The following is a 14,848-nucleotide window of genomic DNA, read 5'->3' on the forward strand; positions in this document are numbered from 1 at the left end:
GACAAGCTGTGCTTGCTACCTGGGAGTCTAAAACGCTGATGGAACTGATATTCGGGTGACACTCAAGTCAAAGTGGACCCAATTTCGGCGAAGTCCGGACGGTCTACGACAGCCAAATCCTCTGCTTGCACCTTCACGATGGTGGGACTGTTAGTAATCCTGGGTATAACCTTCATGCACAAGTACATGGTGGGTGACCACCCAGGTGTGAACCAAAGTAAGCAGGGGTCGAGGTGTGGCGCCCACACCACATGGAGGAACGCCGCCCCTCTATGTTACCAGGCAGTACTAGGTGGTAGATGACTCTCATCAACCGGTGAAATACCACCACTTTGCTTATTGGAGGCTTGAAGTGGTGGAACCCATGTTTAGTCTCTAGAGCAAAGTTCCGGCCAACCCTTCCCTATCTCTTTCATAATGCAGTATGATTGATGATTTTTGAGGTTATGATGAACGTCGTGGCGAGATCCAATATTCCTTACATTTCGAGGGTACAGCTCTAAAACGGTGTTCGCAGGCCGGCCGCTAGTTAGTACACCGGACTGAACCTATTGGTAAACTCTCTAGGAAGCTTCTGGATCAGCTAGTGTATAATCTTGCTACCTCTACTCTGCCAGATAGTGACTGGAGGGAGTCCGAGTAGTGTGTATGCGGGGAGCATTGTCGAGGCCACGTTATGTCAAGGATCTGGGTATATTCTCACCACATGTACGCCAAATCCAAAAATTTCATTACTTCATACAGCATGTCCCACCCACTTTTTCTTACTATTGAATACACCATGAATTGTCAAAATAATAGAGCAAGCTTATCTGCAAAAAGATCTAAACCTCCCAAGGACTTCCTAATTCATTTCACAAATATACGTGGTCTCATTTCTAATCTCAACGATGTCCATTTCCACTTGCAGTCTTCCAAACCCCATGTACTTTTTCCTGACTGAATCTCAGTTATCAGTTGATTCAACTACTGCTCATCTCAGATGTCCAAATTATTTGCTGTATGATTCCTTTCGCCTCAAAGGTGGTACTTGTGCATATGTCCATTCTGATATTCCCTGTCAATTTGGAAATTGACAATTTGGCAATTTGGAATCTCCTCTCTTTGATCTTCTCTGGCTTAAAATCTCTCTAACTCATTGTGTCAAATTCATCTGTTGTCTCTACCGTTCTCCCAACTCCACTAATCACTTGGAGCTGTTTGACTTCCTCTCATTGCAACTTGACTTTCTTCAGTCCAACTTTCCTAACAGTGAGGTAATTTTCCTTGGTGATTTTAACGTTCACAACTCCAGCTGGCTTCCATTTTCTAGTCACACCGACCCAGCAGGTCCGGATGCTGAGGCTTTTGCAATTACTAATGACCTAGCACAGATTGTTCATTTACCTACAAGAATACCGGACAATCCTAATCATACAGCCAATACGCTTGATCTTTTTCTCACAAACAACCCTTCTAAGTACAAGGTTGAAGTGAGAGGTCCTTTAGGCACTTCAGATCACAACTTGGTGTTTGTCTCTTCTCCAATGGAACCTTTATCTCATGGCTATTCCCAACCTCGTATTGTTTGGCATTACAAGAATGCAAAATGGGATGACCTGCGAGACTTCTTTTCTTCTTTTCCTTGGTCTGATTACTGTTTCAAAACTTCTGATGTCAACCTTTGCTCAGATCGTGTCAGTGAAATTATTCTTGCAGGAATGGAATCATTTATCCCACACTCCACTTTAAAATCTCGTCCTTTATCTAAACTTTGGTTTTCCAATAAATGTGCTAAGGCTGTCCAAGAGAAGAATGTTGCATATCGTAATTGGCTTGTTTCTAATTCTTCAGTTTCATTTTCTGCTTACACCAAAGCTCGCAACAATTGTAAAGCAGTTATTAATCAGTCCAAACTAGAGTTTGAACAGGCTAAGAGTAGAAAACTTGCTTCTTGCCCTAATGGTAGCCGAGCATTCTGGTCTCTTGCCAAAGCTATTGGCCGCAACTTTTGCCCATCTCTGCTCCCACCTCTGTCCAAACCAGATGGTTCTGTTGTCACTTCAGCCAAGGATAAAGCTGACCTGCTAGCATCCCATTTTTCTTCGAGCTCATGTATTAATGATCTTGGTAAAACACCTCCCACCATTCCTAACACGCTCCATTCAGTGCCTCCTGTGGTCTTCCGTCAAAAGGATATCAGAAGGATTTTGATGAATCTTGATGCTCAGAAAGCTCCAGGTCCTGATGGTATTTCTCCACTTGTTCTCAAAACCTGTGCTCCTGAACTTACTCCTATTCTTTGCCGCCTGTTTTCACTTTCTTATTCCAAAGTTGTTTTTCCTTCTGCTTGGAAATTTGCTCATATCCAGCCAGTTCCTAAAAAGGGTGACAAATCCCTCCCATCCGATTATCGTTTGTTGTTTGTTATTTGGTTTTTAGGAGCATTAGCAACTAAGGCCATATTGCTCCGGGATATGCGGTGGTCATTTCCTGATCTTTCCGCATCTTCCGTATTTGGTGGTGACGGGCTCGAACCCCGGTCTAATCAAGAAGCGTGTGCTACGCACTGCTGCTCCTTCCCACCTGGCTACGGAGGCGCCCCTCCAATTATCGTCCCATTGCAATTACTTCTACTCTTTCGAAAGTGATGGAGAAATCAATTAACCGCCAACTCCTAAACTACCTAGAAACCTTCCGTCTGATCAATGATCGCCAGTATGGATTCCGTCAGTGTCGATCCACTGGTGATATTCTGGCTTATGTTACCCGTTTATGGACTAATTCAATGGAAAGGTTCGGTGAAACACAAGTAGTTGCTCTTGACATCTCAAAGGCTTTTGATCGTGTTTGGCATAAAGGTCTTCTAAACAAGCTTCCATCTTATGGTTTGCCAACTGTTTTTAGTAATTGGTTATCCAGTTTTCTCTCTGATCGCTCACTGAGAGTGATGGTAGATGGCTCTCTGTCTTCTAACTTCTCCACTAATGCCGGTGTCCCCCAAGGTTCAGTTCTTTCCCCCACTCTTTTCCTCTTGTATATCAATGACCTTCTTCCATTGACTGGAAATCCTATCCATAGTTTTGCCAATGATAGCACATTGCATTCAACTTTCCATTTTGAGAAACCTTGTCCAGCTCAATCAGCTTCAAGTTCTCGAAAATCTGCTGCCAATTCCTTAAATGCTGATCTTCAGGTAATTCTCCAGTGGGGCAAAGATAACTTAGTTGATTTCAACCCTTCTAAAACTCAATCTTGTCTTATATCTCGCAAAAAGGATTCTTCTGCTCCTATGCTTATCTTTAGTGACACTCCGATTTCTAGGCAAAATGATATATCTCTTTTGGGGATTACCCTGACTTCTAATCTCTCTTGGCACAAGCACATTACAAATATTGCTTCCTCCGCATCTAAAAAACTTGGTTTTCTCTTTCGCTCTCGGCGTTACTTTTCTCCCAAACTGCTGCTCACTCTGTATAAATCGCAAATCCGCCCTGCCATGGAATATTGTTCCCACATCTGGGGTGGTGCCCCCAAAACCTCTCTCAGGCTTCTTGATTCCATTCAGAAGAGGGCAGTTAGGTTAATTAATGATTCATCTCTAACAGAGTCTCTCCACTCGCTTTCTCATAGACGCACTGTTTCTGCTGCATGCCTCTTCTACAGATACTTCCACGGGCACTGTTCTTCTGAATTGGCTTCTATAATTCCCGCTCTCTCTTTCAAAACAGTCCGAACACGTGCCGCCACCAGCCGACATCCATGTACTGTCCAACTTCAAACCCACAGAACCAACTTTTCATCTTCCTCATTTATTCATTCAACTGCTGTTTTCTGGAACAACCTTCCTTCATACGTATTTCCTGAATATTACAATCTACAGAAGTTCAAGTCCAATATCAACAAATATCTTCTTTCGTGTTCTCAACCTCCAACCCAAGCACGGTACTAAGTACTATAGGTTATAATACCTCTCGTGTTTGGGGTTCTCATAAAAAAAAAAAAAAAAAAAGTTCTCTAAATTATTCGCTGTATGATTCCTTTCACCTCAAAGGTGGTACTTGGGCATATGTCCGTTCCGATATTCCCTGTCAGAGACTTGGTAATTTGGAATCTCCTCTTTTCAGTCATCTCTGGCTTAAAATCTCTCTCCCTCATTGTGTCAAATTCATCTGTTCTCTGTACCGTTCTCTCAACTCCACTAATCACTTGGAACTCCTTGACTTCCTCTCTTTGCAACTTGACTTTCTCCAGTCCAACTTTCCTAACAGTGAGGTAATTTTCCTTGGTGATTTTAATGTTCACAACTCCAGCTGGCTTCCATTTTCTAGTCACACCGACCCAGCTGGTCGAGATGCTAAGGCTTTTGCAATTACTAATGACTTTGCACAGAATGTTCATTTACCTACAAGAATACCAGACAATCCTAACCATACAGCCAACACGCTTGACCTTTTTCTCACAAACAACCCTTCTAAGTACACGGTCAAAGTGAGGGGTCCTTTAGGCACCTCAGATCACAACTTGGTGATTATCTTTTCTCCAATGGAGCCTTTATCTCAAGGCTATTCCCAACCTCGTTTTGTTTGGCATTACAAGAATGCAAAATGGGATGACCTGCAAGATTTCTTTTCCTTGGTCGGATTACTGTTTCAAAACTTCCTGATGTCAACGTTTGCTCAGATTGTGTCAGTGCCCATCTCTGCTCCCACCTCTGTCCAAACCAGATGGTTCTGTTGTCACTTCAGCCAAGGATAAAGCCGACCTGCTAGCATCCTATTTTTCTTCCAACTCATGTATTAATGATCTTGGTAAAAAACCTCCCACCATTCCCAAAATTCTCCATTCACTGCCTCCTGTGGTCTTCTGTCAAAAGGATGTCAGAAGGATTTTGACCAATCTTGATGCTAAGAAAGCTCCAGGTCCTGATGGTATTTCTCCACTTGTTCTCAAAATCTGTGCTCCTGAACTTACTCCTGTTCTTTGCTGCCTTTTTTCACTTTCCTATTCAAAGGTGTTTTTCCTTCTACTTGTAAATTTGCTCATATCCAGCCAGTTCCTAAAAAGGGTGACAAATCCCTCCCATCCAATCTTTACAAATATCTTCTTTCATCTTCTCAACCTCCAACCCAAGCACGCTACTAAGTATTATAGGTTCTAATACTTCTCGTGTTTGGGGTTTACATAAAAAAAAAAAATAATAAATAAATAATTATTATTTTATATATGCTATTTTACCTTTCTTCTTTTTTTTTTTTTTTGGCTTGTGCAGCATAAATTTTAGGCTTCCTTGTAGCAAAATGGCCAATACTAATACTAATGTCCTGATTGTACAGTTTTCAAAAATAAAGTTAGCTAATAAATAAAGTGTTCAATTAAATTAATCACTCTTGAACCATGTGAAATTAATAATGCTGAAACTACAGCATATTATGTATTTAGGTAACTACTGCTAGTACCATATAAGAGGTACTAGCAGTAGGAAAAAAATAATTAACAAACCAACCAAAATAAATTAAATAATTAAATTAAGCAATGAAAACCTATTCTCATCATGAGAAAAGCCCCTCAGCTTTCTACAAATTTGGCACATTGCAGCTTTCTGTTTTATGTAAGAAGACTACAGGATTTCATCCCAAAGGATAAATTCAGGCTCCCAAATAAGATTTACTTACTCGTTATGGCCTTTTAAATGTTAATGTGCTGTAAAATAACAAACAACAAAACAACAACATACCCAAATAAGAAATTAACTTTCTTCAATTTCTTCAATTAACTAAATAGAAATTTCTTCAATTAACTAAAATTGAAGAAATTAAAATAATAAGGGGAATCACAGGCATGATTTTTTTTGGGTAGCACCCCACACCTGTTGAACCCGAAAAGGTCATAAATTGACTGCGAATTGCTATTCATTTTCAATGAATTGCTATTCATTGCCATTTTGCCATTGGGTGACTCAAAAATTTAAATTTAATATGGTTGGTTGTTTTTAAGTTAGCATGAAGAGGACTTGCCATGTTTTATGGAGATAAGTTTGTATTTTCTCAGATTGTTCCGTTATAGGTCATATAGGGACACCAGTGAACACTTGGCTGCTTCTCAACAGTTCACCATCTAAATATATATATGGCCTTTTTTTGGAATCAACTGGTTAGGGTACTTCTTAAAGAAATCATGATGGTCCTGCATTATTCCTTTAATCAGTGATTCCCTTATTCTTTCATTTCTTTCCTTATGTTTGAGTTCAATTATTTTCTTATTTGTGAGTTTGCATTTAGCTTAGTGGATGGTGTAGTTTTCTTGCATAATGTGGGCTGTAGTTTTTCACAAATTTTTAGAAGGCTGAGGGGCTTTTCCTATGGAGAGAGAGAGAGTAGGTTTTCATTGCATTTGGTTTTCACTTAATTTAATTATTTAATTTATTTTGGTTGGTTTGTTAATCAATTCCCCCCTCCTATTATATGGTAACAGTAGTAGTTGCCTAAAAACATAATGAGCTCTAGTTTCAGCATTATTAATTTCATATGGTTCAAAAGTGATTAATTTAATTGAATTATTGATTGGTTAAATATACAATGTAGATTTTGCCTTTTCCTTCTCTAATTTAAAGGTCAGCTAGCTTAATTAGGATCCTACTGTCTTTCCTGCTATTTTTGATAGCTTTTCAAATGAATACTGATAGTGTTTATTATTAAAAAGTGGACACAACTTAGAATCCTGCATTCAAATCATTAAATGTTTAAGAATTTCTATAAAATTTATTACCTCATTAGGTGTAACTGTGAAATATCAATTGGGAAACTTCTGCTGCGGATTCAGCATAGAGCACTTCTTAATGAGTTTCAACATTTTACAATATAGCTGTGAATTTTTACATGATAATTTACTATTTATATGTTAACAGGGTGGAAAGGTTGTGGAAGTCTTTTGTTAGCAAGGACCAAAGATCGAAGCATTTCATTTCGTCGTCTTGCAGCATCAGCAGCGTAAGGAATTTTATCACAAAATTTTCTTTAACTGTGTAATTTTCTCAAATTATTTGAGTTTGTCATCTTATATTTTATCACTTACTTGATTTTTTAATAATAATCAATATATATATGAGTATCACTATTTCTACTTCTAATTAAATTTATTTGCATCAGTATGGAATTTGTTTCTTATTAAGAGTCTGAGGAGGTGCATTCATATTAATGCAGAATTTATCAGTTTTTTACTATAAGTGGTTTGCACCATTTAATCTGCAGTTCACTCTATCTGTCTTTATATAATTAATTATTGAGAAAAAGATTTTCACAAAAACCAATGCAAAAATTTTTTAGATCTGATGTTGCTTATAGAACTGACACTTCATATTACTATTGTTTTGATGAAATATGTGAATTTTGTAGTAGGAAATTTACTTTAAAATTGATATGATTGTTATAATTTTTGTTAATTACAACAATGAATAAATCAGCAAATCATTATATATGAATTATTAATTTTATATCAAGTAATATGAAGCAAGTTGAAAGAACTAAGTTAAGACAAAGTAATAAAGAATGTTATATCGTATAAAAAATTAATTTATTATTAATTATATTGAAAGAATTTTACAAATCATTGAAATATAAATTTTATTAAATTTATTTTTGTGATCATCTATTTTTTATCTTAGTGATCAGTGTCTTTTATCTTAACTTAGTCACTAGTGCCCTTAAGAATTTTGATTACATTTCACAATATTAGTTTTAAAGTACAGAATAGATTGCCTGTATGTCAGTTTTATGGGACAAGTCAATATGGCATTTTGAAAATTTCTTTCAGGTTGGAAAGGTTGTGAAGATTTTGTTTACACAAAGTTGTGTAATTAAAATTACTTAGCATGTTAGATTCGACACTGGCAGCATCTATTTTCCATACCTGCTTTACATTTTCCATTTCACTTAGAAAAATTGAAATGTATAATCAGGACTACTATCAGAATAAATTTAACTGATAGTTTTATTCTTGACAGGTATTCTAGCAAATTTTTTTCTTTCCAAATATAATTAAATTTGCTTAAATATACCCACATGCTACAAAAAAGTGATGTTATTTTAGTTATCTTGTATAATCTGAATTATATTTCTTGCATCTATTGCAAATTTGTCCTCATGCACAAATACTAATATAGAAAATATTAGCACATTTCCAAAAAAAAAAAGAAAAAAAAAAAAAGAAGTTTTTCCTTCAGATCAAGTCAAGTGCAAACAGCTTCGACTTTTACCTTTTACACATAGTTTATATGAACACCATGATTTACTTTCACTTTTGGTCAGAATAATAATATAGTGAAGATAAATACCGATAATCAATTGATCCTTATATAACTACCGCATGTTTTTCACATCGTGGCACAGTAGAACAGGTGCCTCTGTAGCCAGGTGAGCAGGAGCAGCAGTGTGTAGCACATGCTTCTTGATTAGACTGGGGTTCGAGCTCGTGACCACCAAATACGGAGGATGCAGACGGAAAGGTCAGGGAATGACCACCACATATCCCAGGAGCAATATGGCCTTAGTTGCTAATGCTCCTAAAAACCAAATAACAAACAAACAAACGGTAGAACATTTGAAATGTATGAATATATTATTTATTTGTTTATCTGCCATTCGTGGAAAGGTTCAAAGTTTTATTTATTACTTAAACATTTATAAGTAGAAGAAAAGATATATAGTCTTGAACAACCTAATATTTACAAAATGGGAGTTTTGGTATATTGTCTTTTATCAACTTGTTAATAGTTATTATAACTGTAATTTCATTTGTTTATTTACAGGATTTACACTTGATATTATTGCAAGTGTATTTTAAAGAAGAATTTAATGGTTATGTAGAGAGCTTTGCTTTTAAATAGAAATCCTGAGACTTGCTTTAATTTTAGTGTTTATAGATCTTTCATTACAGAAATGAATTTAACCACAATAAAATGGTCTAAGATTGCGCACAAAGATATTTCCCTTGTCAGAGAGAGAGATAGCAGAACGGCGTAAAGTTAGTTTGGGAGCTGTTAACAGATAATCAACCTGAAACATGAGACAGGTTTCTGTTTATACTCTGGGATGACCAAATGGTCAGAGGAGTTCACAAGATAGACAGAATACAAGAAACAGTACCATATTCAGCAGTCATGGCCTTGAACCCCCAGTCACTCAAGGCACATGAACTTATGCAGCTGTGTGCTGACCACTCGGCAACGGTAGCCTAGGTTCATTTCACTTTAAAGAAAAGGCTAATATGGACAGTAAAGAAAAACAACACCCATAACTCCTGCCTATATAATGAGAAGAAGAATAGATCCTCATATGATCAGCTCTAATTTAAAATAGAATATGGCTGGAACTGGTGTGAAAATGATTTTTAGAGGTTTGCCAGAAAGGTTGTAAGCCAGTAAAAAAAAGCAACTTTTGACTCAAGCTATGAAGAAAATAAAAAAGACTAAAATGGCATTAAAGCTGGACTAAAGAAGAGCAGAGAAAAGTTCTCTTTTCTGATGAAAACCATTTTGAGCATTCAGAGAATGAGACATATGCGTGTGAGGAGGTCAAATGGAGAAAGTTTATTTGCCTAGCATATGCAGCAGACTACTGAACATCCTATTAAAAATGTTTTGGGGTTGTTTTACTTATCAAAGTACTGGATCCTTCTTGTAGACAGGGTGATGAACAGCGACAAATCCATACCAATTTTAGCAACAAAAGTGTTGTCAGAATTGAATAACCTAGATGCAACTAGGAATGTTATTTTTCTGCAGGACTGTGCTACTTTCCATTCATTCAAAAAAGTCAATACAATTTTTAGAGGACACAATATAATGTGCTTGGAATGGCCTGAAAACTCCTCTGACCTCAATCTCTTTGAAAATCTATGGGTTATAATTTTTTGACACGGTCAGAAAATGGGCTGCATAGTGAAAAAGAATATGATTTGTGTTGTGATAAAAGTGCAGCCCCATGATCCAAAAATAATTGAAACTTGCAAAAAAAAAAAAAAAAAACTGATTGATTCCATGCCCAAGTGAGTAAAGATAGTGATAAAGACCAAAGGAGGTCACACTGAATATTAAAAAGTGTATTTCTTTGCTTGCTTTTTGTACTTGAATTATGAAGTAAATATGTTGTTTTAGAAAATCTCTGTGTTCACATTAATTTGCACAAGACTGTAACTCTCTAACCTACATCCATACAATACTGGCTGCTTATTTATAATATGGCAAAATGATGCAGGGAAACACATTCTTTTCTTAACCCTAAAAATAAAAAAAAAGTTTTTGTTTTCTCCAATAATATATGTCACTTGTTAATTTGCTTCAAGCAGTTTTTTTTTTTTTTTTTTTTGCTATTTTGATATTGCTGTCTTAGATGAAACTATGTTATGAAATGTCATGATCTCTAACCAAGGGTGAAAACTGTGATATTTAATAATGCAATAACAGAATGAGTTTTGAATTAAAAAATATAAGAAATATTGAATAGCAAGTTTGACACCAAGAAAACATGTAAACAGAATCTTATGTTAGATAGTTGTTGAGACAATCTGCTTAAAAGCTAAACGAAACTTAAAAGGTCCGGGTAGTTGGCAGGCAGGCAACCAGCCATCCACTTGTCCACCTACCCAATACACTGCTTCTGTTTGAAGTAAAGTTAGTTCTGAGACTCTAGGATTAAAAAAATACTTGCAACCAAAATAGTTTAATGAATAAAAAATCAGTCCTTCTGTATGATTTTGTCATCTACCCTCTAATTGACATGATTTGCCAGACTTCAATATAAGAAATATTGAATAGCAAGGTTTACCAATAGGTAAACATGTAAACAGAATCTTATGTTAGATAGTTGTCGAGACAATCTGCTTAAAAGCATTGGTCTGTGTAGTTGGCAGGCAGTCAACAAGCCAGCCACTCGTCCACCTACCCAACATACTGCTTCTGTTTGAAGTAAAATTAATTTTGAGACTAGGATTTTAAAAAAAAACACTTGCAACTAAAATGATTTAATGAATAAAAAATCAGTCATTCTGTATGAGTTTGTCATCCACCCTCTAATAATTGATATGATTTGCCAGACTACACAATTTATCTGACTAGTTTTTAAAATGCTCATTGGCTTTGTTATTTCATGTGCTAAACCTTAAACTTGTATTTGAAAAATCAGCATTACCTCTCAACTATGTTGATATTAAACTATGACACTTATGAATTACACTAATTATACATAGTAAATTAAGAAACTTGCATTGCTCTCGGAAGTGATACAGTCACTAAAAGTTTCTTAGACATTGCAATACAAATAAATAGGACTTCTTTTAGAGGAACATATTTGCAATTTTGGGTATCACTATCCTTCTTCAGGTTCTGTGTTCACTTTGAACGCTGGAGACCAACGTTTTCCACCCAACTCTTGTCTCTTGCTTTATGAAATAGTTCTTGTATTGTAAGACCCCCCCATTCATTCTTTAATGCTATCAAGCCACTTTTTTCTTTATCTTCATTTTGTTCTTTTGCCTTTAATCTTCTCTTGCAGGATTAGTCTCTGCAAGTCATATTGTGGGCCTCTTATAATATGCCCGAGGTAGGCAGTCTTTCTCTTTGCAATTGTAGTTAGTAGTGTCCTTGTGGTCTTCGACTTCTTAAGGATCCACTCCTTGGTTACCCAATTTTTCCACGGAATTTTGAGCATTCTTCTGAACATCCACATCTTGAAGGCTTCCAGTTTCCTGATTTCTACCTTCCGCATGACCAGATCTCACATCCATATAAGAAAGTGCTTCATGTGTAGCATTTGGCCATTCAATATCTTTTCTGGAAATCCAGTTTTGTGTCACAGAGGAAGTTCTTAAAATTCTTAAATACTTCTTTGGCCATACCAATTCTGCTTCTGATTTCTGTGCCTCGGTCACTATTATTTGTAAAGATCTTCCCTAGATACTTAAAGCTACTTTTTTAATGAGGGAGTTGCCACGGCATATTTTGATTCAAGGCAAGAAGTTTTTAACCATAGTTTTGGTGTTTTTGGCATTAATTGTTAAGCCTATCTGTTCACTGGCTTTTACCACTTTATTGAGGAGTGTTTGTAGCTTTTCCTCTGATGTTGCAATGAGGGCAGTATCGTCTACATAGTGCAGGTTACTGATAACTGAACCATTAACAATAATTCCTTCTTTAGAATCTTGTATTAGATCTATAATGGTTTCAGCATAGGAGACAGCACACATCCTTGCCTCACTCCTCTCTGGATTTTTACCCAGTCTGTTTTCTTCCTCTACAGTGATTGCCGCTACTTGCTCAAGATATCCCATAGACTGGAAATGTGCAAATGTGACCCCAATTCACAAAGGAGGATCAAAGGCTGACACAAGTAATTATAGACCTGTGAGCTTAACTTCTGTTCCAGGAAAATTAATGGAGGCACTGGTTAAAGAAGCACAGCAGGATCATTTAGACAAGACTTCAGTTATAGCTCAGACACAGCATGGGTTTGTTAAGGGGAAGTCTTGCCTGACCAACTTGATTGGATACAATGATGCAGTCACAAAAGAACTGGATGCAGGGAATAACTTTGATATTATATACTTGGATCTTAGAAAGGCTTTTGATACTGTTGCACATGGAAGACTGCTACACAAATTGGAGCAGTGTGGCATTGAAGGCAAGTTGCTGCTATGGATAAAGGGGTGGTTGAGGGGGAGAAGACAGAGAGTGGTAATCAATGGACACTGCTCATCGTGGATTAATGTTATTAGTGGAGTCCCTCAGGGCTCAGTGTTAGGTCCATTATTGTTTTCTGTATTTATAAATGATATTGATGATGGTATATCAAGCTTAATGTCCAAGTTTGCAGATGATACAAAGGTTGGCAGGGTTGTCAAGGACACTACTGACACTATGCTGCTGCAACAGGATCTGGAAAGGTTGAGCAGATGGGCTGAGAGGTGGCAAATGAAGTTTAACATTGACAAATGTAAAGTACTACACATGGGAAACAGCAACCCCAGAGCAACGTATCAACTCTGTGGTACTACACTGACAGTGGTAGAGAATGAAAGGGACTTGGGGGTGGTTGTGCAGGCAGATATGAAGTTCTCTGAGCAGTGCAGACGGGCTGCAAGAGTAGCTCATGGAGTATTGTCAATGATATACAGGAATTTTTCCAGCAGGGATAAGGAGGTGATTATTCCATTGTATAAGGCAATGGTCAGGCCACACCTAGAGTACTGTATACAGGTCTGGAGGCCTCATTTCAAGAAGGATGTAGAGCTGCTGGAACGAGTACAGAGAAGGGCAACAAGATTAGTGAATGGAACAAAGGGGTGCTCTTACGAAGAAAGGCTTAAGTTTTGCAAATTACAGTGTCTGGAGACTAGGCACCAGCGAGATGATCTGATAGAGGTGTATAAAGCCTTGAATGGTTTGAGCATGCTCAATGCTGATGGGATTCTTCCTCTAGCTCAGAAAAATCACCTGAGAGGGCATAAATTCAAATTGAGGAAAGACAGATGTAGGATAGACGTGCAGAAATTTGCCTTTAGCCAGCGGGTGGTTGGTTGGTGGAACAGACTTCCATCCCTTGTGGTGGAGGTTGATAGCCTAAATAAGTTTAAGGCTCAGCTGGACAGGTATTTTGAACGAACAGAGGGGTGAAGTGGAAGTGTGGTTTTTTTTTTTTTTTGGCTGATGCTGCATAAGCTTGCTTTCTTGCATCAAATGCCTCTACTAATGCTAATGCTATCACCAATTCACAAAGGGGGTTCAAAAGATGACACAAGTAACTATAGACCTGTTAGTTTAACTTGTGTTCCGGGGAAAATAATGGAATCACTGGTTAAAGAAGAAGCATTGCAGGATCATCTAGACAAGACTGCAGTAATAGTTAAGACACAGCATGTATTGTTAAAGGGAGGTCTTGTCTGACCAATTTGATTGGATACTATGATGTGGTCACAAAGGAACCGAATGCCAAAAATAATTTCGATATCATATACTTGGATTTCAAGAATGCTTTTGATACTGTTGCACATGGAAGACTGCTGTACAAATTGGAGATGTATGGCGCATTAAGAGTAAGTTGCTACAATGGATAAAGGGATGGTTGAGTGGGAGATGACAGAGAGTGGTAATCAGTGGACACTGCTCTTCGTGGAAAAATGTTATTAGTGGAGTTCCCCAGGGTTCGGTGTTGGGCCCATTGTTGTTTTGTATATTTATCAATGATATTGATGAAGCTATATCAGGTTCAATGTCCAAGTTTTCAGGTGATACAAAGGTTGGCAGTAAAGACAGTATGTCTTTACGACAGTAAAGACAGTATGCTACTCCAACTGGATCTAGATAAAGTGGACAAATGGGCTGAAAAGTGGCAACTGAAGTTTAATATTGACAAATGCAAAGTACTGTATATGAGTAGCAATAACCAAAGAGAAACATACCAACCGTGTGGTACTACACTCAGGGAAGTGGAAAGTGAAAAATACCTTATGGTAATTGTGCAGTCAAATATGAAGTTCTCTGAGCAGTACAGAGGGGCTGCCAAGGCAGGTCATGGAGTCTTGTCAATGATATATAAGAATTTTGCTATAAGGGACAGGGACCTCCCTGTCCCTTATAGCAAAATTATACAAGGTTATGCTGTGGTCGGGCCACACCTAGAGTACTGTGTACAGGTCTAGAGGCCTCATTTTAGGAAGGATATAGAGTTGCTAAAACAAGTACAAAGAAGGGCAACAAGATTAGTGAGGGGAACGAAGGGGTGCTCTTACTTACCAAGAAAAGCCTAAGTTCTGCAAATTGCAACACCTGGAGAGTAGGCACCTGTGAGGTGATCTGATTGAGGTGTATAAGTCCTTG

The 14,848-nt window shown here is 37.4% G+C and overlaps 1 protein-coding gene across 1 annotated transcript in view; it reads left to right on the plus strand.

The window, feature by feature from the left end:
- LOC150089900 (pyruvate dehydrogenase phosphatase regulatory subunit, mitochondrial-like) overlaps positions 1-14,848 on the plus strand; it is a 197,592-nt gene that overhangs the window by 40,483 nt on the left and 142,261 nt on the right. Inside the window, 1 exon segment of the mRNA XM_090368894.1 lies at positions 6,887-6,968. Coding sequence (XP_090225020.1) covers positions 6,887-6,968 — 82 coding nt within the window.

Source organism: Mastigoproctus giganteus, chromosome 2 (assembly GCF_048544385.1).
Source record: "Mastigoproctus giganteus isolate SK-2022 chromosome 2, ASM4854438v1, whole genome shotgun sequence".
NCBI lineage: Eukaryota > Metazoa > Arthropoda > Arachnida > Uropygi > Thelyphonidae > Mastigoproctus > Mastigoproctus giganteus.